This window comes from Rhamphochromis longiceps, linkage group LG16 (assembly GCF_057381845.1).
Source record: "Rhamphochromis longiceps isolate RC_006_pf linkage group LG16, R_longiceps_female_GT1.1, whole genome shotgun sequence".
Classification (NCBI taxonomy): domain Eukaryota; kingdom Metazoa; phylum Chordata; class Actinopteri; order Cichliformes; family Cichlidae; genus Rhamphochromis; species Rhamphochromis longiceps.
Window position 1 is genome coordinate 24490630 of NC_140572.1, and position 24526 is coordinate 24515155.

The 24526-nt window shown below is 37.5% G+C and overlaps 2 protein-coding genes across 2 annotated transcripts in view; one reads left to right on the forward strand and one right to left on the reverse strand.

Moving 5' to 3' along the window:
* Positions 1-86: 86 nt before the first annotated feature.
* Positions 87-1824, forward strand: gcgb (glucagon b). The gene is made up of 4 exons (XM_085384623.1): positions 87-165; positions 271-376; positions 946-1101; positions 1363-1824. The coding sequence occupies exons 1-4, from the start codon at positions 87-89 to the stop codon at positions 1472-1474; spliced, it is 453 nt and encodes a 150-aa protein (XP_085240749.1). The 3' UTR covers positions 1475-1824.
* A 2792-nt stretch (positions 1825-4616) lies between these two features.
* The window catches only part of slc4a10b (solute carrier family 4 member 10b), a 31157-nt gene continuing 11247 nt past the window's right edge, over positions 4617-24526 (reverse strand). Inside the window, exons 4-26 of the mRNA XM_085383707.1 lie at positions 21320-21475; positions 21069-21207; positions 20476-20636; positions 20142-20327; positions 17306-17394; positions 15773-15930; positions 15582-15669; positions 14892-15038; positions 13910-14013; positions 12970-13144; positions 12680-12813; positions 12254-12499; positions 12012-12117; positions 11509-11670; positions 11101-11214; positions 9725-9886; positions 9365-9616; positions 9088-9156; positions 8075-8248; positions 7335-7454; positions 7166-7233; positions 6976-7076; positions 4617-5184 (exon numbers count right to left, since the gene is read on the reverse strand). Coding sequence (XP_085239833.1) covers positions 7001-7076; positions 7166-7233; positions 7335-7454; positions 8075-8248; positions 9088-9156; positions 9365-9616; positions 9725-9886; positions 11101-11214; positions 11509-11670; positions 12012-12117; positions 12254-12499; positions 12680-12813; positions 12970-13144; positions 13910-14013; positions 14892-15038; positions 15582-15669; positions 15773-15930; positions 17306-17394; positions 20142-20327; positions 20476-20636; positions 21069-21207; positions 21320-21475 — 3086 coding nt within the window. The 3' untranslated portion in view covers positions 4617-5184; positions 6976-7000. The remainder of the gene's footprint in view (positions 5185-6975; positions 7077-7165; positions 7234-7334; positions 7455-8074; positions 8249-9087; positions 9157-9364; positions 9617-9724; positions 9887-11100; positions 11215-11508; positions 11671-12011; positions 12118-12253; positions 12500-12679; positions 12814-12969; positions 13145-13909; positions 14014-14891; positions 15039-15581; positions 15670-15772; positions 15931-17305; positions 17395-20141; positions 20328-20475; positions 20637-21068; positions 21208-21319; positions 21476-24526) is intronic.

Consider the following 24526-nt stretch of genomic DNA (forward strand, 5'->3'; position numbering starts at 1 on the left):
TGCTAAGGTTTCTGTGACGGTGAAGTCACCTGGGAGAGTGCTCCTCAGCTCCCCTATATAAACGCTGAGCAGATCAAGAGGGGACCATGAAACAGCTTAAGAAGCCAGAGAGAAGAAGAGAAAACTGCCATCCCTCTCTCAAACGCTCAGCAGAAAGAACCACAGGTGAGATGTTTTTGCAGCAATCTAAATGTAGAATATCTTGTTAAATTTTATTGAATGGATTTTTAACGTCACTTTTTCCATAAATTTCTTTTTGTATTTTTTCAGAGGCTCAAACAATGAATAGTGCTCATTCTTTAGCCGGACTCCTGCTCTTCATCATCATTCAAAGCAGCTGGCAGGTTCCTGACCAGGACACAGACCGACACTCTATGTAAGACCAACTTTCAGTCATTTTACACTGCCTCAGACATTAGTAGTAGTAGTAGTAGTATTACTATTAGTCTCATGTGCTGCATTAATGGAGCAGCTGTTGGCAAAATGAAAAAAATGATCCACAGTGTTGATAGCCCGTGTAATTTATAAAGTGTAATTTAAATCAAAATTTGATTAGCACACTTATTAATTAATAATAAATAATTATAAATTAATGTTTTTTGCTTGAATTTAATGCTAAACAATGTTATATTGTTATTATATACCTATATCTACTGATCTATTGATCTATCGTTCTATCAATCGGTTGATTGATTGATTGATTGATTGATTGATTGATTGATTGATTGATTGATTGATTGATTGATTGATTGATTGATTGATTGATTGATATAACTCCAGATTTCTGAGAAGTATGAAGTATATATGAATAGTCATGGACAGATGAGAAGAATGATGCAGAATAAAGAATAAAGAGTTAACTTGTAAGAAGCAGGGGACTCCAGGCTATTGCAATGGTGAGCGTACATTAGCTCTGTTCACTTTCATAATGCATCACTTTTTTAGGCTATTGACTGAAAACTCCATCCTCAACGAACCCATTGAGATCCAAAACATGAAGAGACATTCAGAGGGAACATTTTCCAACGACTACAGCAAATACCTGGAGACAAGAAGAGCACAAGACTTTGTCCAGTGGCTGAAGAACTCAAAGAGGAATGGGTGAGTGTCACAGTTTTTTGGGGTTTTTTGTTTTTTTAAAGACACAAATTTGTAAGTTTGTGCCTTTAAATTTGTAAAAGACAGTCTAAAGTCTAAATATAACTGCATTCATTCTGTTGATTGCTTCTCTTGTTTCCGTTTGTGATTTTAACCTAAATCAAAATGATTCCAAGTCATGTTCAATGTACCCATGTGGATTTGGTTTTTTTTGGTCTGTTGCACCACAGTTACATATGCAGCTATTGTGACTTCTTCACACAGGAGACGCCATGCAGACGGCACTTACACCAGCGATGTGAGTTCCTACCTGCAAGACCAGGCAGCCAAGGAGTTTGTGTCCTGGCTGAAGACTGGCCGAGGGAGAAGAGATTGAAGAGATCCAGCTTTTGCCATTTCCCAAATTAATGCAACTATTCTCACTGACTCTGTGCCATTATATGTTTTGCAGTCTGTACTAGACTTTTTTCTTGGTAAGATATTAAATGCCCTCACAAGAAGCCCGGTTGGCCTTAAATTGCTAAAGGAAATTTTAAAATGTGTCAGATATGTGTCAGATGTCTGATCAAGCGTTCATGACATGATTTATTCAGTTTTTTTTCCTTCATTTTTAAAATCACATTATTGGTTTAAACTTCAAGTTTGTTAATTACATCTGTCAATAGTCTAATGCTTTTTTCTTATTATTCAGAAAAAAAATACATTTAGTTTTCAATAAAGAAATATGTACAATCCATGGCTTCCCTTTCTAAATACTTGAATCCAATGAGGTGGTTTAACAAGTCTTAGCATGAGGTCTAGAAGTCAGAGAATATATAAATATCATGCTTTAGACAAAAGATACACTCATTATTGGCCATCAAGAACAGAACAAAAGTTGTGTGGTCATTTGAATCAATATTCGCTGACTAGTGAATAAGTCATATATAAGCACGACATAACATTTTGGTCCAGTGATATAGTCACTGGCTTAAAAAAAATGTGATTTGATTGTTTGCACCACTGTCACCTTCCCTTAATCCTTGTGTTTATGGAGGTAGAAGAAAAATCAATGAACACGTTACTCCAGAGGGAGAAATAAGCTGTGGTATTTTTTACCAGGTAAAATGATGATATGTCACCTGTCAGCTGTTCACTGGAGGAGGATTTTCAAGCAATGCGCAGACTGCACACCAAGGATGGTTATGCTAAATGAAAGAAAATCATGTCAATCACATAAGTACCTCGTTGGGAGAAATGACTGGGTCGACACTCTTGAGTTCCTCCTGGCACTGAGACAAAACAGTAATTTGCATGAGCCAGCAGCTTGACACGCTTTGGGATAGGCCACATCTCTAAGCTGTCATCTGTAGCACATCAAACCATCTGTTGATTACAGTAATCCTCAGCCCATTCAAGTTTACTTGTGAGCCAAAATTTGTCAAGGTTAAAAACGGGCAAATGTTTTCAGCATCACTGACACTGGATATCTCTGCCCTATCCTTGATAACCTACACTGGTTTTTACGTTTTTATCTCTATGTAAAGCTCATTGTTAAGAGCGTTGTGTTAGCATACAATAAAATGCATTGTTTAACACTAATGATCAAATGTGTTATATAAGTAAAATTGCCAATGGCATTTCAAATGAAAGCATTATGTGCAGCAAACTAATATTATCTATCGCTCCTCTGACATCTTGTTAAATCAAGATATAGTATATATGTAAGTTTTGAGTGTGTGTATGTATGGATATACGAGTATGTTTGTGCCTGTATACATGTATAGTACACATCAATATATGTGTAAATGTGTTTATATTTTTATATATGTATGTAAACAGACATTTTATTTTATTCCATAATATTGCCTCACGTGTTAATAATATGCTTTATTAGTACACTATATCCTATAACCGAGGAAAAAGAGTTTTGACATTGAACTTTTTTGGTGATTTCCTTCCTCTGAAGAAGGCCACCCAAACACATGAGACATCAATGGAAAGCCCAGGATGCCCATCCATTCGCTTCCGCTTATCCTTTTCAGGGTCGCGGGGGGCGCTGGAGCCTATCCCAGCTGTCATAGGGCGAGAGGCAAGGTACACCCTGGACAGGTCGCCAGTCTGTCACAGGGCCAACACATAGGGACAGACAACCATTCACACTCACATTCACTCCTAGTGGCAATTTGGATTATCCAATTAACCTATCCCCACAAGCTGCATGTCTTTGGACGGTGGGAGGAAGCCGGAGTACCCGGAGAGAACCACGCAAACACGGGGAGAACATGCAAAGTCCACACAGAAAGACCCCGGCCTGATGGTGGAATTGAACTCAGGACCTTCTTGCTGTGCGGCAACAGTGCTAACCACCGTGCCACCGTGCTGCCGCCCAGGATGCCCTGTATTTAATACATCAGGACTTACTAGGGTAGCTCAAATAAGTCAGAAGGCACAGACCAAATAAATCCATTACAAAGGACATAAATGAATAGACTGGTCCTCAGGAGGATATATAGGATATATATAACAATATTAGTCATCACAAGAATATATTAGCATATGCCCACAAATACAACAAGTACAACCCACTATATGCATGCATATATAAATCTGGGACATCTTTGCCCCTGGTATCTCCCAAGGAAGTTGGTCCTAGGTGAACAGCCAGACTAGGTGCAATTTACAAAACCTTTATGGAAAAGTCAACAAGAGACCAAGTTACCTCACCTAGATTGGGGAGAGGCTCAGCAAGCATCTTGTGGTTGAGTCTTAGCTCATGAGGCCTGACTAGGTTCAGCCAAAATGAGCTACATGCAATGTAAGACTTCCAGGGATTAGAAGAAAGAGTGAGCATATTTTTTCCATATTGGCTTCTCTTGATTGGCTCATTGTTAAATCCAGAATCAAATTTAAATTTAAAATCCTTATCATGACATACAAGGTCTTTAATGATCAAGTCCCATTTTATCTTAAAGACCTCATGGTACTAAATCACCCCAATAGAGCAGTTGGATCTCAGACTGCTGGTTTATTTGTGGTTGCTAGGGTATTTAAATTCTAGTGTATCTACCATAGTTGTAGGTAAATATAATTACATTCTAATTACAGATAAAATTTTATTCAAAAATTAAATTAAATAATTATTTAAATCTAGAAAAATGAAAACTCTAGTCACTGACCTTATTATAAAATGCTATGAATGTTCTCAAAATTTCAAATTCTAAAATTCACTCAAAGCTTTTGCAGTTATTCAGTGTTTAGTGCATCAAGTTTTGCTAAATCAAAAATGATAAACAGAGAAACAGAATTGTTGACTTCCTTAAAAATTTTCATTTGAGCGTAAGTTTGACTTTGACAAGATAAACAAGAATGCTTATAGAAATTTATTTAGTGTAGCACACTGACAAGTTATACATAAAACTATTATTTGATTTTAAAAATCGAGTAACCCTCAATTCTTCATTGAAATGCAACAGTAGATGGCTAGATGCCTTTAAAATTCATGATTCATAACTTTATACAACCATTAAACACAGGATACTTTGAGTATAGTTTACATTTACAATAAAAACAATATGCACACACACACACACGTCTTTGTTAGACTACCATGTATTTTGTAGCAAACACAAAACAAATATAAAATAAATACCATAAAATAAATGACAATATAAATATAGCTAAATATTTTCTCATACAAATTATTACCATTTTGGTACAAAGAGCTATTGCTTTTGGTTCCACAGAATTAAAATCATTATGTAAAATTCAAAATGGTCCCATTCCAAAAACAGCAGAAATGTATGCTTCTGTGGTTTACATTCAATAAATCCAAACAGTATATAGGGTTAGATGTTAACAACAAGAGAAAATTAGATAGCAGGTTCTATTAGTTCATAATAACCGGGATACATCAGATAAAGCAGTTTTTTACTTACAGAGATCTGCAAAACTAAACTTGAAGGATTGATGATATGAAACACACAATGTAGATTTGTTTGAAAACACAGACGGAACAATGACAAAGACTCGTAATGCTGTCCACACTGACTTCCATCTTCTCCAGCTTTTATTTGTAGTTGTGGAGAAAAGCTGAGAGCGGTGTAACTATCAGAATCCAAAGAGAAAAGATATAAAAATGTGTAAAAGTAGTAAATATGTAAACATAACCATCTTTAAATCGACGGCTTACCTAAAGTGATTTTGTATATTCCTTTTCTCTGACTCATGGTGTTATTTATCCATCTGAATGTTAGTGATGTCATTCACCTATTTCCTTTCTGACTTTTGAATATGATAAAATAAAAGGTACTAGTCTCATGGAGCTACAAGAACAAAATAAATAAATAAAAACACTGTACCTAACCAACATCAGCTGTCTTTGGCGATGACAGTTTTGCCCACAGTGTGCTCATATTACAATCATGTAAGGCTCAAAAAATTTCTAACTTGATGGTCTTTTTGCAAAAAAGCCCCGAGGTGCCCCAGATCCATATACATTTTTTTGTTTGTTTTTCTGTCACAAAATAATCAGCTGTCATTCACAACATCTGGCGCCCTCTATCATCCACAACAGGCCATGATATTGTGTTAACCTTGGACAAAATTAATGAAAAATACAAGTATGCAAAGTAAAGGAACTTCAAAGGATTGTGGCTATTTAGCTCTTAGAGGTATTTATGGCTCAGGACGTGGAGTGGGCCGACTTTTAATCAGAGGTTCATGGTGAGATCCCTGGATCCTCCAGTCTGCATGGAAGAGTTACTAAAACCTGAGTTGTCCCTAATCCATTCATCAGTTTGGCTGTGTGTGAGAATAAATGTGTGTGTGATTGGGTGAATGAGGCTTGCAATAAAAAGCACTAAGAGTGCTCAATTAGAGTAGACAAATGTTATTTAAGAACCAGCCCATTTACCCTTAAGAAAAACACTTAACATGAAACTTCATCAGAAATGCTTCAATTTGCTAGAATGAAATAAAAAAGTGATGAAAAAAGGCCATGTGGTAAAAAGAGAGATGGATAAAGTGATGACCCATCATGCCTAGTGTACACGACAAAAGCCTGTGGGTCATTGTTATGATCTGGTCTAGGTGAGGTCAGCTAATTATCTGGGCATATTCTAAGATGACACTGCCAGGATTCATCAACCAGAGTGAAAGGGTGTTTCAGGGAGCTTAAGACATCATTTTCACACATGGACCGGCCACCACAGAGTCCAGACCTTAACACCATTGAGAATCATTTGGGATTTGCCAGAGGAGACTTTACGCAGCGGTCTGACTTCCATCATCAATATGAGATCTTGGCGAGAAATTAATGCAACTCTGGACAGAAATAAATGTTGTAAAATTGCATGAGCTTATCGAAACAATGCCAGAGTGAAAGGCAGTCCAATAAAATATTAGAGTGAGAATTTTTTTTTGTTAGATTTTTTTAAGCCTGAGAACATATTTTGCAAAATTACTGTATTAAATCTTAAAATCCTGAAACATACATTATTCTATTTTTGAATTTGGAATAAAAATTCGCAATAAAAAGTATTGCCATCACTGTCACTATAAAGGGTGGGTGGGATCATAGCATTAAGTCTAAACTTCATCCTGTTCCTTTTGAGCATCTAAACTGTGCCATGTATAGAAATATTCTTCTACGTGTAATTGCATGAAAACTGTCGTGAGTGCCAACATCTATGTGGCATATACAATGTAACGTATCATGGCATCATGCTAAAATAATAATTGTAGCATATATATATATATATATATATATATATATATATATATATATATATATATATATATATATATATATATATATATATATATATATATAACTAGTTCCTGCACTGGATTTACAAGTATGAAAATGTTGCAAATATGCAATGCAAATATTCTTACCATATTGTTTTCTTTTTGAAGTATCTCAACCACTGGCATTCCAAGTATTTCCAAAAGAACCTTTGGACATTTCATCTGTGATGTTGATGATGGGTATTCCTCTAAAAAATACAACACACAAATTGACTTATATAGTCCATATGAATATCAACATTTACAAAAGCATTTAAATGCTGCCCCTAAAACTTACTTATACCCTTCTAATGGCACTTGCTCTACTCCGTCATCTTCTGCCAATATACTCTGCTCCTCGTCCTCCTGAAGGTTTAATAAATGAAAGCAACTCATTTTAAAGCCATGTAAATAGTAACAAAATATTAGTACATTGCCATTTGTTTAGGAAGGAAGGGAAAAAACACCTCTTCAGCATCCTCTAGTTTCTTCTTCTTGCTTTCTGGCATGAGGTCATCCAACCAGCTTAGCTCTCTCTTGGTGAAGATACAGTCCATCAGTTTCCTGATAAACACCAAAGCCAACACCTACAGAAGTGCCACAGAAGAACAAACAGATGACTCAAGGAACCATTTTAATAACGAAGGACACTGTGCTGAGGAGCTAGATCTATTTATTTTAATATGAAGCAAAGTATGTAAGAAACTTAACATATACAGCATTTTTTATGTATGATCTGATATCCTTGTATTGGTGTTCCTACGTCATCATAACAGTGTTGGTCCAGAATCAACAATGAAACTGACCAGTCCCTGTCTGGGCTTTTAATAGCATTAGCCAAGAGGTTAGCCAATGCTATTGAAAGCTATTACAAGCAAACCGACATGAGTGACTTAAATTTGCTGTATATTTGTCATATTGGATAAATTAATAAAGAAAACACTTGGAACACTTGTTCCAGGAGAGAGGTTTATATAAACAAATGCATTTTTTTCTTCCTCAATTTTTCAACACTGTAACTGAAAACCAGTTTCATGATGATGGTGCAGGAACAACACCAACACAGGGATATCAGATACATCATCACAGATCATTTTCGACCATGTGCATCAATGCTTTCACACGCTCTTTTTCCCTTCTGGTTTTCCTAAAGGTTGTAGCCCCAACCAATATATTTGAGTGTGAGGAAAATGCGCTGTTTACTGACCATCATAGGAAACACAATAGCAGCCCTGGATGTCTTGATGGTCCACAGAAGAACCAAACAGCTGAGCTGGATGATGGTGAAGAGGTGCACCTTCCTCAGGGGTACATGTCGTAGGTAGATGAAATCGGGCTGGTGCTTGGCTGGCATACCGAACAATCTGAGACGGTCATAAAACTGCAAAGGAAAGGTAATTATTCTTATTTACTATACTTATTTACTTCTTGATTAAAAATAGTCCAAATGTGAGCATTATTACTATAAAATCACAACACATGGAGGGTTAAGATTAATCACTCTCTGTCTACAATGCAATCTCATGATTTCGGTTTTAAAGTTAGACATTTTAGGTATGATTGAGTCTCACCCCAGAGGCCATAGACAGCTGTTTTAATCCTGATTAAACATACAATTTCCCCCTTTCCCACAAAGGAGCTTTAAGGTTATATAAATCTTCTTGAGAGCTTCTGAGAGCATCAGCTGTTTATAAAGCCTATACTTAGAAAACCAGAGTAAGGTTTAGATGTGCAGTATAAGTTTATAATGAACAACCTATAGATATAACACTGCTTTATTTTTTTTTAGGTCAAACAGCTAAGCTTTTATAAACCAAAAATAAATTGCCTTTTAAGCGTCAAAAGCCAAGCAGACTAGACTCCTGACAAGCTTGTGCAGAAAGTCTAACACTAAGGCAAGTGAAAAGTTTCTCTGTGAATGTGTAGCAACAATAAGTCAGACCACTGAAAAGAAGTTTAAAAAGGCAACTGTTAAAAATAGTGAAAATAAGCACTATTTTAGTGAGCTCCCATCATTTTAAGATGGGAACACGCTAGAGACCAATTAGCTCTTCTTATCTGGGCAGCCAGACAATATGGAGGCGATCCCCTATGATGGCTAAGCAAGAATGTAAAGCCTACACAGATTATCCTATAGGAAAAATAACACATGTTATTTTCTCACATGCATAATTTCAGCAAATAAATTACATATTACTGTGAAATTCCAACAACTTTTACCTGAATGCCTCTGAGAGAAGATGCTCCCATATACAGGAATACTCCATACAACACAGGCATGGGTATGAACTGAAAATCAACAATAGAGAAATATATTTCATACAGTTCCTGAGGGATACTTGGAAAAATTAAGTGTAAACACAAAAACCTGTGTATGTTTCAAATGCTTTAAGGCGTTGAAAATAGCGATATAAAACAGTAAGCATCTTTGTAACTCAAGTCACATTTAATAATACTGTGATCATAACTGCAGAATGAGTTCAAACGAGCGTCTCACCTTGAGCACTGATGTCATGAAGACCGAGCACCCCATAAGAGCAAAGATCATGAGCCCGGTAAAGCGCTGCTCTCTGATACCAAGGAACTTGGGCTGCTCCCCGGGAGCTGAGCACTCGGATTCAAGTTTCAGGCTGTTGACGTGGGTGATGGAGAGGACGGTGGCTGCTACAAACCATGGCAACCCCATCAAAGAGCAAACACCTAGCATAACCCCAACCATGAACAGATCTAGATGATATCCACAGCCTTTCTAGAGAGGGGAGATACCGGTTAATAAAGTTAAAGTTGAGCTGTTTTGATGCAGTTCAGCAAGATATTATGCAACTCATTTGCAGTCTGTAGGAAAGCAGGAAAGTACCTTGAGTTTGTGTTCCTTTCTGTTGATTATGACAGCCGTGATCTGCTGGTCCATGAAGATAAGGATGGTACAAAGCATAGCTGGCACCACCGTTATGACTGCTGTCCACCAGGGGTTAGGCCCCAATGGGGTGATGAACCAACCTCTATCATCTCTTGTTGGCTAATGAGAAAATATTGCGTTTGGTTAGGTGATTACATTAAAATAGCATGTCAAGAGTAATTTTAAAGGAATTCTCATAGCAAGTGATGGGGAGTCATAATCTCCATTCTCTGTCCTCGTGTATTTAAATTGTGTATTCACTGTGTATTGGGATGTGCATTCCCCCATCCCTTAAAGTCACCATAGATGGGTATCTTCTTCTGGCCAGTAAGGGCAGCAACATATGCAAACCCAGTTCTGAAAAAGTTGGGATGTAGTGTAAAATGTAAATAAAAAGAGAACAGAATAATTTTCAAATCTCATAAACCCACATTTCATTCACAATAGAAGATTAAAAACATATCTAGTGTTTAAACTAAGCAAATATTAGGTCATTCTGAACTTGAGACATGACCATGTTTATCAGTGTGTAGGATCCCCTCTTCTTTTAACATCAGTAAACATCTGGGAACTGAGGAGACCAGCTGCTGAACTTTATGGTAAATGACTGTTCCCCCATTCTAGTCTGATGTAGAGCTAGGTCAGACTAGATCAGTCCTGGGTCTTCTTTGTCATGTTTTTGCTTCATTATTTGTTTGTTTCATTTGTTTACATGCTCCGAATGTTTTCATATGGTGAAGGGTCTGGATTGCAAACAGGCCAGTTCAGCACCCAGACTCATCTACTGTGAAGCAATGCTGTTGTAATACCCGCAGTATGCACTTTAGCACTGTTTTGCTGAGATATGTCCTCCCTGAAAAAGATGTCCTCTAGATAGGAACATATGTTGCTACAAAACCTGTATACACTTTTCAGCCTTGACATGATTTTTCAAGATTCCTGGAGTCTTTTCATGGTGTTATACTGTAGATGTTGACATTTTAAGTTGGGAAACATGTTGGAGAATGGTGAACTCTGCCTGACTACATTGCTTTTTTTTTTCTTTGTTTTTCAAGTCGTTTTGCTTTAGTACCGCTTGAACCCTTTTGTCACCCCCGCTGCAACTTTTTTTGAGATGTGCTTCCTACTTTACACATCGATGTGTTTCTTTTCTCTATTTTTAATTAAATAAGGGGCTTACGAGATTTGCAAATAGTTTTATTCTGTGTCCAAACGTTTTCAGAACAGGGGTTGTGTGTGTGGGTATGTGTGTGCTGTTTTGAGATAGACTTGTGTATATTTAATCTTTCATTTTGAAGGTTGAACTGAACAATTTATTGTATGCTCTGGCTCACCTTAAACACACTGGGAACTTTCAGTTTTGGAGATGGGACCCCTAAGGCATAGTCAACCAAGACCATGGTTAGGATAGTGATGAAAACAGCAAAGTCACTGATAACGGACCTGACCTAAATAAAACAAACCAAAAAAATAGAGGGGTGTTTGTTAAAAAATAAAAATAAAAACTTAAAACAATCCATAAATGTATGGGTTTCATTAATACTAATTAATAGAAACCAATCAATTGAGTCACTACTGCCTTTTAATCATGCTATACTTAAGTATGACCACTAGAGTGTGCCACTGCATTGTGCAACAAAAGTAAAGACATGCTAAGTTAGTGACAACTAGTACCTTTCTCTTGATGATTCAGTCATAATCTTGACACACTATCACAATTGATAACAGACTGTGGACAGTACCTTGGTGGGAAAGTAGTTACTGAACTTGAACTCCTTGAGGAAAGCTGACATGAAGACCGTGGAAAAGAAGAGAATGACACACCAGAAGAGAACGTCAGGAACGTAGGGTCCTTGAGGTCCACAGGCACTGCCCACAAACTCCCCACGATTTTCAATACAGCCCTGCAGAGAACAAGGCACAACTATTCGTTACAGGGTTTATGAACTCCCATGTCTACAAAAAACTTTCAAAATGTGCTTTTACAGTGATTTGCAGTGCAGTTTGAGTAATCCAATATAATCCAACACACATGCCCTTAATCTGCTCTATCTCTCCCATCTGGAAAAGGATGTCACTTTAAGGTGGAAAAACTAAATAAATGCTTTTCAAACTTGTCCCCATGTAAATCAGTATTTAAATATGTCTTATATGCATATAAAACTACCATAACTAACAGATTTGTTCATGCTTTGCTTTTTGGTTTTGTTTTGTTTTTTAATACTTTTTAGTGGTTCAGTAATACCTTGACCTCCAGTGCTTCCCAATAGATTTCTGAAGCAGTGATGTTGTTCATCTCCCAGTACTTCAGGGTGCCATTGGTGGGGTCAGAAGGCTCAACGCATGAACATCTGTGGTAGCACATGAGCATCTGGGTAAGTTAATAATCCGTCATCATGGATTTACTGTATGGCTAAGAAATGGTCTTCAAAATTATTCCTGCATTACTCTAAACAGCCCATGCTATGAGAATTAATGTCCACTTACGAGTACAAGGTGAGTTTGTCCAGGTTGTTGTTCTTATTAAAGGGATAGTGTTTCCCCAGGTGGACGAGTTTCTCCAAGGCCTCGTAGATGAAAATGATGCAGATGAGTGAGGCAAAGGCTTCCTCTGTAAAACGTGTGATGTAGCAAACGAGGGAACTGGCATCTGTGGCCACCAGCAGAATACAGAGGAAAGCTGTCCACAGGCCGATACAGGTCCTCAGTGACAGATAGGACAAGCCATACTCCCTATGTTGAGATTAACAAGAACAGTTGTCTTTGAAATATTGCGAATTAGAGGAAAATCAATATTAAAATAAAACTGCATGCTTTTTGTCCATGAGATCAATTCATGGCCAATACATTCATTTTCAAGTCAGACAATGTAACAAAACAAAATTCGACATTTGTCAAGGAAAAAAAACATACTTGCAGAATTTGAACAATATCTTTTCAAAAACAAGCACAGGCCCCGTGCTCCCCAGAATGGTGAGGGGCTGCCCGGCAAACAGGGAATAGGCAATTCCAGTCAGTGAGGCTCCAAACAGTGACTCAATTGCACTCTGGGGGATGGGAAAGGACAAAGAAATTACTAATGGATATATATGCTGAAAAGGGATTCATGATGTTGAACTACAAGTATTGTCTAGTGAAACTCTACTACAGTGTGAAGCTAGTCTTTGCAGAACAGCGTGAACATTTATAGGAAGGTGATTTACTATGCGTCCTTCTGTTGCCTCGCCCAGAAGTCCTCCAAAGGTGATGACAGGGGACATGCAGGCACAGTAGAGGAATAAGAAAGAGGCGACACACTGTAAGCTACAAGCATCAGTGTAGTCAGACAGGTAGTGAGGGGCCTTGCGTTTGATGTCTAAAATGAGACCGCCAAACCACCTGGGAAGATAAATAAATGAATAAATATTAGCGTCAGCATTCTGAGCTTTTCATTTTGACAGTTTTATTAATTTAAATGAGCTAGTTTTTTTCCCCTAACTTGTTTTCCTTTCGCTGCCTTCCCAGTGCTCAGCTATTGGCTTAGTGTAATAGTTCCCCGTGACAGATAAAGTCTCTCTGCAAAAACTGAGATCTGGAGATAGAATGTTTCTATGGAAACCACTTTATCACTGCAACTGCAGACCAAGTTTCCCCAGGAATAGCCGATTAGCATCACAGTCTACATTTTGTAGAAGCACAGCTGATTCAACCTCAAACTCCTTTTATGTGTACAACACATGAGGAGAAAACACACCAAATAAAGTAGTGTGAATCATTAGACGCTTAGTAGAATTATCCTAAATTATCTCCAGCACATTTATGCTTAATAAGGTGGCTTAGTGAACATCTTAACTTCCTGGTGATCACGGTTCCCTTTGAGAAAAAAAAACAAAAAAAACTTCCTGGGTGACTCACAGGGGCGTAATTTCCAGGGGGGGTTGGGGGGTTATGACCCCCCCTGGAAATAATCAGACCCAACCAATATAACCCCCCCAATAAAATTATGAATAATCTTGCATAAATAGGCTGTTGATTTTCTTTACTCATTTCAGGTATTACCAGCAAAATGGTTGCATGTTTAATCATCTGGAAATTTATCCATATCTATTTATTTATTTAGACAGAGATCTTGACCCCCCCAATGTTCAGCACAAAGTGACTCACTTCCCAGTACGCTGCAGTTCTGGGCTGCCATGAGCATCGTGCTCTTCTTCTTCTTCCCCCTCAACTAATCCATTTGGTGAAATGTTACTTTTCTTTCTTTTCTCCTGTTTAACAAACAAGGCACAAATGATGCATAGCATTAGTTTAAGCAGGTCAAAAGTCAAGCTCAGCCGCAATCCCAGCACACAATCAGCTCATGCCTTACGTGATACTCTTCTATACATTCAAATGATAAATCTCATGTATGGCGCACTATCTAAGCTGCTTTAACCTGCTCACAGTGGCTGTGCATCTGCAAACCCTTCTTGTTCTGTCTGGCTTAATCAATGTCATATCTGTCATCACTGATGCTTGCTCTCTATCTGTGCTGGCATCTTGCAGCTGTTCTTCCTGGATGGATGGGGATGTCCCAGCACAGAGCCATAATGCCAAATGGATCATTCAGTCAAAGATAATTTGACTTCAGTTTCTCCAACCTAAAATCCCATAGTTTTCTAATGGCACTAGGATAGGCCTGGTGTCAAATTTTAGACTAAAAAAGAGACCCATCACATGGTGACTGTTTCAGAAAATCTAAAAACTATAAGCAACTATGAAAAAACAACAATATTGTCTTTATATTTAGAAACTCTAAGCAAGTGTAAAATTGGTTTTCTTGGAGTTTTTAACAGAGCTTGAATATGTTTTCCAGCCCTGGAATTTCTATGTGAATTTCTCCTGTAATTAAGAACTTAGGATAGAAAATATAGGCAAATTTTTTGATCCAGTCTGTATAATTCGAGAGCCTGTAACTTATAAAACAATTATTGAATGAAGGCTCAGTTTTGCATGGATTCTTGGAATGATCTGCATAGAAAGTATTGTCAGTGGAAATAATAATCTTGTTCTCACTACAGAGGTGCAGTTTTATCAAATATTAAAGAGTTCCTGAATTTGACTGAATTTAAAAAATCAGCAACTGATTAATAAAATTCCTACTGACCTGAGAAGGTACATTTTTTGGTGGCTCTATCCGTATAGACGGGTCCCATTCCCCAGGAGGCAGGACTGTCACTTGATCAAGGAATTCATCGATACCAGCAATTATATCATTTCGATCTTTAGCTTTATAGGCAACATCATGGAAAACCTGCAAGCAGAGACATATGTTTATATGCACTATATCAGTGTGGTGTAGTGTATATGCAACACTCTCTGAACAACAGCCATCACTTTTTATATCTGTTAAAAGAGGATTTACACTTAGGGACGGTTTACAGCAGCTTCACCTTTGGATTACCTGACAGGTGCTGCACAAACTAAATTTAACTGACTCATTTACGCTTATTCCAAACAGTGTGTTTGTAATTAAGTTCAGACTTTCTCTTTTCCACAGTTATGGTGGATGACAGCATAAGATCCAGACAGAAAAGGAGAGCACAGGGGCTGAGTAATCACCAAGAGCATGTCATTAAAGCTCTGAGCTGTACTTCACGCTGAGAAATGTTCCATCACTTTTGAAATTTGGTGAGTTCTGCTGGGCTGTGAATTTATGCAAAGTGCCTGCAGAAAGTCTGAGTATGACATCTGACTGACATTTACACCAATCTACCCACTTCTTCAAAACAGTAATGAATAAATACTCCCTTCAGAATGACAACTTGGTAATATTTCTCCCTTAGTGAATTCTTACCTCATCTGTCATCAGTGTTGCAATAGATCTCCCAATCTCATGATACTGAGGCCCTCTACCCAAGGGACCCAGGAGAATGAATAGAAACCTAGAGGCAAAATCACATCATTTTAATTTGATTTGTCAAATCAAATGTGGCTGACTTCTTTCTGTGATCTTGACCTAGTTTAGGCACATCATACTGTAGTGACCTTGTGGCAATCGGGACTTCAGCCAGTCCGTTGAGCAGAACCGCCGGTGAAAGGCGGACAAACGCCACCACTGGCTTGTTCAGGAATTCCAGCTCGCCAACTAACACATTGCAGGCCTCCGCTCCCGGTGGGATCTTCTTCATGAAATGAATGTCTATCTGAAAAAGGCCACAAAGAACAGTGCTTAATAATATCCTTCATGGTTAGCATAACATCCAAACAGGTCTCACAATAAGAATGGTTTAAAATAGTGGCACCACATTTTACACCTTACCTTCACAATAAGCCCCAAATGTAAGATATTAAATGACATTCAGACTAAATGCATTGAAATTGCCCAGGATTTATGTGTCAGAGGACATAACAGTCAAATTAGTTGCAGGTGAGTGAATGAAATATAACAAAACAGTGTTAAAAAAACAAATATTACTTTGATTTGTTGCATAATAACTCATAAGGCTAGGTTATTTTTCATTTCCAAGCAAATAAGATGCCTAATAGCATATAAAACCTGTTCCTGATGATAAAAATAATCCTCTTTCAGTCACTTTATCCTTTGTTGTTGGTAGTTTGTATTTTTAGTTAGTTAGTTTTTTTTAGTTTTTCTGTATTACTGGGCAGTTGCTAGTGCCAACACAAATAATATTCACAACATACACAGTAATGCATGTGCTGCAACCATTCAGATACCAAACAAATTCCTATTTCTATATGTGTTGACTTTCAAAAATAGTGCAATATTGAGAATTTTTAGAAGTTTTATACTAGAGAAATAATTATTCTTTGTATTTAAAGTAAATTATAACCTGCAGTTGGAAAACATATGTGTATTATTTTATAAGAAAAATTCTACTGTGAATGATTTTTGTTTGTTTATCTCAACCATTATAAAAGCACAGTGCATTTTATAACTGTCCCAGTGTTCCTGGCAAAGCACATGAAGCAGTTAATTCACTGACCTAGACAACAGGCTAAACTCATAAACATTATGCAAATGGTTTCAGTGAGGATTTTATTTCGATCATTGGTGTGTGTGGTTGTGGTTATTATCTGTGGTGACAGTCTTTTTTTATATACTTAACAGGGTTATAATCCTAATCCCTTACTAGATGACCTTTCCATTAAAATGCCAACAATGACACACAATAAAGTAATAGTCTGCTCAGAGTCTGGTATGACACAGTCTTTTTCTCATATCTGATAGTGTTATGTATATGCTTACAGTATATTCACACTGGATTTCCAAGAAGTATCTTTTTATTGTTATTTTTATTGTCATTGTTATTTGCAATTACTATTTCAAGCATTAAATACATTTATGATGCAAACATTTTACTGGCACACTAATGCGTGTTTTTATTCTTTATATGTTGAGTAGTCTACATATGAAAATGTATAATATTTTGAAGAACTGGCATTTTTTTATATAAATGTATTGTATATAGCATACATAGAGCAATATATATACCTTCTAGGCTTTTGCACATATACTACACACACTATGCCTGCACCTGTATAAATTGTGTACCATACCTTGCTGAAGTCCACAGAGCTGTTATCTCTACTGATATCCCCTTTTCCATCTTGAACTGCTAACTGAGACTGGGAGGCGGTCAGCTGACCTGAACAGTCCAGACCAGATATTTAATTAGCTCAAAATACACATGAATTAATTTTATCTATAAGTGTCATAGATTTGGGGGGTTTTTGGGGGTTTTTTTTTTTTTTTTTGGGGGGGGGGGGAATAAAAGCAGAAGCTAACAATTTGCATTCTCTTCATTAGGTACACCTTGCTAGTACTAGACAGGATCCCATCCATCCATCCATTCGCGTCCACTTATCCTTTTCAGGGTCGCTGGAGCCTATCCCAGCTGTTATAGGGCGAGAGGCGGGGTACACCCTGGACAGGTCGCCAGTCTGTCGCAGGGCCAACACACAGAGACAGACAACCATTCGCACTCACATTCACTCGCACATTCACACCTAGTGGCAATTTGGATTGACCAATTAACCTATCCCCACTAAGTGCATGTCTTTGGACAGTGGGAGGAAGCCGGAGTACCCGGAGAGAACCACGCAAACACGGGGAGAACATGCAAACTCCACACAGAAAGACCCTGGCATGATGGTGGAATTAAACTCAGGACCTTCTTGCTGTGCGGCAACAGTGCTAACCACCGTGCCACCGTGCTTAGACAGGATCCCATTTTGCCTTAAATACTACAGTATCGTGGCATAGTTTCAACAAATTGCTGGTAATATTATGCCAAGATTTTGGTTGATATTGATATGATATCGTCACACAGTTACTGTTGTCCATCCATGATGAGATTCTCCTGTTCCACCACATTCAAAAAGGTTCTCTGTTGGATTGTGATTAGTGACTGTGGAGGTCATTTGAGTACAATAAACTCTGTGTCATCTTCAAGAACCCAATTTAAGTTTATTTTAGCTTGGTGACATAGTGACCAACCGTCACCATGTCATAAAGACAATGGACACAGTCAGTAACAATACTCAGGTAGTCTGTGGCATTTAACAATGACCAGATACCAGAGGGCATAAAGTCAAAACCAGAAAATATCCTCCACACCATTACACCACCAACAGCAGCGATTTTTGAACCACTGATAAAAAGCAGGATGGAGCTATGCTTTCATATTGTTAATGTCAAATTCTCCCTCTGCCATCTGTATGTCGCAGCAGAGGTCAAAGTCCTCATAGCAGACCATTTTCCAGTCTTCTATTGTCTAATTTTGGTGAGTATGTGTAAATTCTGGCCCTGCTTTCCTGTTTTTAGATAACAGGAGTGGCACTCGATGTGGTTTTCTGCTGCTGCAGTTTATCTGCTTCAAGGGCTGACATATTTTTTGTATTCAGACATGCTCTTCTGCATACCTGGTTGTAACAAGTGATCATTTGACTTACTGTTGCCTTCAGAGCAACTCAGAGCAGCTCAACAAGAAGACAGGATATGGATATTTTCTCTCTTTCACACTCTGTAAAGGCGTTAGATATTTGTGTGGGAAAATCCCAGTACATCAGCAGTTTCAGAAACACTCAGACCAGCCCATCTGGTATCAATCTTATTATTGTCACATTCAAAGTCACTTAAATTGTCTTTCTCTCTCATTCTGATGCTTGTTTTGAACTTCAACATGTCAATCATGTCTGTTGCTGCCACATGTTAACGAAAAACTGAACAGCTAATGATGGCGACCATCTGAGTTTATACTTTAACTGAAAACATAAAATCTGAACAAAACTTAGTAAATGATGAAGTATTTGAATGCAAATATTAATTATTCAATAAATTGTTAAAAGCTGAATTACTTCTGTTTTATTGTTCAGTTGGATATCTATTAATGAACTGCTTTGTAACTAGTTTCATTACGCTCCGTGGTCACCTACACTTAGTAGCTGATTAATTTCATTAAATAAAGGCAAATGAGGATGATCACACAGAGATAAGTACAACTTTCTGGAGCAATTATTGATTTAAAAAATGAATTTCAGCAGTGTTGCTGTCTAAAAAAATCCATGCTCATCAACGTGATCACTGCCAAGCTGCCTGACAGGTTTGGCCTAATTTCTGTATTCATTAAACAGCAGGGTCAAAAATTAACACTAATTATAGTGTCTAATACACTCACAATACATGACGTGGAGCTTATCTCAGATTGTTGCTTTAAAACGGCCTGTTAAAATAAAACAACACTGAGAACACCCTCAAATGAGAAAATCTTTGAACAAACAGTTTGGTTTGTTCTGTAACTAATTTAGTGATCTGGGATTCTGGCAAACCTTAAGCTTATAAAATGTAGCTGGCAAAGATAGTGGAAAATAGAGCTTCCAGTTACTAAATTCAGCCCAAAATTCAATCAAATAGTTTTTGCACCATGAAGACCAATATTAACATTTTTTATACAGCCTATTAAACATTTTCTTTTCAATCTTCTCTTTAACTTAACTGTTTCTGTCTACCAAAATTATCTATTTTGAGTTGCCAGTCATGAGAGTTGCCAACATAAATCACAAGAAGCCTCTCTGCAATGTGTTTTTTGAGTAAAAGCTAGTAAAGGGGCAAGGGCATAGTGTATAAACCAGCACCTGTTCACTTGAGTGGGGCTGTGGCAGGTGGGTGGGCAGATTGTGGACAGAAGACGAATGAGCAAAAGATGGAAATATGCACAAGTTAAGACCATATGTATTAAAGACACATACACATATTGCGCATTCACAAATTATACACACTAGAACACTTCCAACAGTTGGTATAAGGCAACATGTTGTGACCACTTTAACTAAAGAGTGATTCTTTCTTTTTAGAATATTATTTTATAGGAGACAGACGCTTAGGTTTTCTCACCATTTTTATCCAGATGAAGCTCAGATGTTTTCCGGCCAATGTCAGCGATGGAGCGTACAAGTGGCAGGCGATTAGCCAGCTTCTTCTGGTTCTGGTGATGGTGCTGCTTCAGTAGTGTTTCACGCACTTTCTTTCTGAGCTCATCTCCCAGTGGTGAGTACAACTCCTGGTGGTCTAAGACCATGTCTAAGATAGACAAACGCAAGCTGATGCATTCAGTTTCTTGCACTTAAATCTTGAGCAAATGATTAATAAACCCATATTTATACATTGAAAATAGTTACAAATTTTCCCAAAAAGTAAAATTTCTTGAAAACAGAATTCAAGTCATTACCTGCAATCTCTTCAATGGTACTTGCCCTCATATCGAGCAGCACGGTGCTGTTGATAATGCAGCAGCGCAGCTCAAACAAACTGTGAAGAGACAGCGTTGCTACGTAGGGCTTGCTCCATCGTTCCCCTCCATCCTCAACATCCTCCTCAAACTTCAGCCACCTGCAACAGGAATTTGAGTTCCTGTCAGGAGAGGCCAACAGACCACAAACTGGCAGGCCATCTGTTCTAGCTGCAGTAACAACACTTATTCATTCTAGGTCCCTCTCTGCTCACGTATAAGTCATATATTTCTCTCTAAAATGTACTTTTTTAGTCTCCTTCTTTACTGCTTTTCTTTAGTGTATATCTCTTTAAATAACATGTCAGATTTACCATGTCAACAGAGATCCATAATCTTTGATACATACAAGAAAAGACATCTTAACATCAACAACCATTGCAGACATAAATGAATTTAAAAATGCGCCACAATTGCAGCTATGAATTGCAGTTACTTAATTTAGTGAACACAAAAACATCAGTGTAAGTGGATATTTTTAATCAGAGCTTTCAGCGAGGACCTTGTAGATAATGTGTCCATGTTGACAGTACCTGGCACTTTCCCTCCACTCCGAATCCTCTCCTTCCCTCACACAGATCTCATCCATCTCCGTGAAGAGATCATGAGGAATGTGCTCCTCATCATCATCCTCTGTACCCAGCAAGAACTGCACTCTTTGGGACGGAGTATCTAGAAACGCAGTGGATTCAAATAATTGGTACAAACTGAGATTAACTGTAGCCAAGATCCTATGGTTATTACAAAGTAATAACTAGCTGCTTTAAAGCAATAATGTCTGTACCATAAATCGGAGACTCTCTACCCTCCACCAAGGTGCGGACTCGCTCCTTGCTTCGCCTCCTGCTGTACTTGTTTCCATGGTGGCGGTGCCGGCGATGGCTGCGGTGTCTGGTACTGCCCAAAGGGACGTGGACCCCAATGTAGAGAGTCCTGTGACCTGGGGACAAACATGATTAAAGACTATAAAATACACTCACTCTGCCCAGGTTAAATGCTACTTCTGTGTGTTAATCCATTCTCCCTCGTGTTCCCTCGTGTTCCCTCGTGTTCCCTCGCTCCCTCTCGTCTGCCTCTCCTCCACTCCCACATCATCTTTCGTGTTTTATCGTGAAGGTCCCATGTTTTCATGTTCATTCTGTTCAGTATAGCTTCCCCCCTTATGATTATTCGTGTCAGCCGTGTTCCCCGTGTGCTCCCAGGTCCCTCTTTATCTTTCTGTGTATTCATGTCAGAGTCTCCCTCAGTGCTGTGTTGTGTCCTCCCTCATAGCTGTGTGACCTCACTGTGTTTCCTGTGTGAATTAGTATTTCCCGGTTTAGTTTTGTATTGTTGTGTATCGCCTTTTTCCCACTCAGCAAATAAAGCTGTATTTTGAGTTTAAGCCCTGTTTCCAATAGTTTGCTTTTGGGTCCTTCTCCTGCCTGCACACAGCCGGTTGACTACCAGAATACTAAAAAGCACAACCAGACGCACTTCCACAGATTGGACACAATCGCTACATTGGTGTAAAACTGCAATCAGCAGTGTCTGTTTGTGTTTAACAATTTTTAAAAAGAAACTGTGGTTTGAGAAGATTATTTTTCTTTGACCTTTTTGCTCAAACATTTAGTCATCAGATATTTAACAGCAGATAGTTCTTTTCATCCACAGATTGCAGAAAAACCACAATAATCCAGTGACACTTAAATGGAAAAGCCTTCTTTATCTGATGTATTATTAATTATTATTTCAGCCCAGTTCATCGTGATCTCTTCAGGCGCCTGCAGATTTCTGTGTAACTATTATGTAATGCGCTAATGTCATACTTGGTACATAAAAACGTTACCTAACTCGACAAGCAGTTAAGTCATTAATGATACATGAACCAGAATGAATCTGTGTCCAAATTAGCTTAAACAGAGTTGTGAATATTAAAGCAAGTATACTGTATGCCTGTTACTTCTTATTTCTTCTGCTTCTGCTTTAGTATATATTTTTTCCAGGTGTACTGTAAAAATGTATTCCCTTTACTCCTTAATGACAGATGGGAAGGTATCAACTGTTTGCTCCTCCTGTAACATGTCAGCATGCCCCTGATCATAGCAGGAGGCAAACTGAGTGCTAGAACTGAATCTTGTGTCTGATTAGCTTCACCTGTTTTTAGTGGTTTCTAGTATCTGTATAACTGCAGTAAGATTTTGGTTTGCATTGAGTCGAGGCGTGGAGGGTTAAAGGTTTGGCGGCCTAAGGATCTGGTTTTGTTGACTTCAATGAGTGATGACTTCCAGCTTGCACTGGCGTGATTTGAAGCTGGGTGTGAAGCAGATGGGTTGAGAATTAGCACCTGAGTCGATGTCTGAGGCAATGGTTCTCAGTTGGAAAAGGGTGGAGTGCCCATTTCAAGTTAGTCAAACAATAATGTAGACTGTATTTTGGATAAAAGCTGCAGGTTTTGCCTTTTTCACTTTCATTTTGTAAAATGCAAAAATTAAATGTAACTTTGCAAAACAATAACAAAAATAAATACTAAAAATTTTTTAAATGGCATTAATTATATAACTGAGAATACTTTAAGAAGAAATGTTAGGCTGTCGTTATTATTATTTTGTTTATATATTTGTTACTTACAGTGAATTATCAGGGAACACAGAGAGCATGAGGTAGTATGAGAGTCTTCTAAATCAGTTAAATGTATTTCTATAACTTTCTGACTTTGTGTTATATGTTTTCTTGCAGTTACCTAGTAATGAGGTAATACCTGGTGATACTGGGCCCTCTGTGAATTTGTGATGCCTCACTGTTGATTCATGTCTGCTTTCTTTTTTATCTTTTAAATGCTAACCAAGCCTGAGTGGTAGCAGGTTATATAATCAGATTTCAAACTAGACAGGATTATATAATCAGATTATTTTTAAGTGATAATAGGCCCTTCTTAGATTTGAGGGGGAAAATGTGCATCAAAATTATAACTACACTGTCAAAGATTATTCAGCTACATGTTCATTATGGAAACAATTTGCCAGGTTGCCAATTTTCTTAGTTAAACAAAGGAAGAAGAAACAAGGATTACATTAAAATAATAATAATAATAATAATAATAATAATAATAATAATAATAATAATAATAATAATAATAATAATAATAATAACAATAATAATAATGACCATTTTAAAAAACAAAACAATAAAACTGTAATAAATTAATGGAAAAGTTTTTTTGGTTGGTGGATTTGTAATACTCTAGTACGTAAAATGCATATTAATTCCACTGATAAATATAGATGACTATAAATATTGTGACCTGGTCCATTTTAGCATACGGTGCAATATATTGCATTATTTATTTTGCGATAAAATTACAACAGTACATTTCAAAGTAATCCAATGATTGTACTGTACAGTATATGTACCGTCCTGCTTACAGCTACACCTCTTTTCTTTATAGTTTGCTGTGAAAATTGTACCATGTAACCATAAATGGACAGTATATAAAACAAAAACAGAATTTTGTTTCTAACAAGCTTGAAGTTCAATCATTTTACAGCCACCTTTGTTGTATTTTATTTAAATAGTCTTCAGGAATCGTTCATCAGGCTACCTGTAGGTCAAATGTATTTATATAGCACTTTTTTTAAGTTGGTGAAATCCAATATATACAAAAGATAATAAATTAAAATAATAATAAGATTTACATGTGGGTGCCAGTTTAGTTCAGTGGGTGAGCAGGTTGCATGCTACAGTGGGATGCAAAAGTTTGGGCAACCTTGTTAATAGTCATTATTTTCCTGTATAAATTGTTGGTTGTTACATTAAAAAATGTCCATTAAATATATCATATAGGAGACACACACAGTGATATTTGAGAAGTGAAACTAAGTTTATTGGATTTACAGAAAGTGTGCAATAATTATTTAAACAAAATCAGGCAGGTGCATAAATTTGGGCACCACAAAAAAAGAAATATTTGGTAGATCCGCCTTTTGCAGAAATTACAGCCTCTAAACGCTTC

Excerpts from the sequence above, each read along its gene's own strand:
- gcgb (XM_085384623.1), top strand. The coding sequence starts at position 87 with ATGAAACAGCTTAAGAAGCCAGAGAGAAGAAGAGAAAACTGCCATCCC. Across the intron at positions 166-270 it reads CTCAGCAGAAAGAACCACAG|AGGCTCAAACAATGAATAGT; the intron begins GTGAGATGTTTT and ends GTATTTTTTCAG. Across the intron at positions 1,102-1,362 it reads AAGAACTCAAAGAGGAATGG|GAGACGCCATGCAGACGGCA; the intron begins GTGAGTGTCACA and ends TTCTTCACACAG.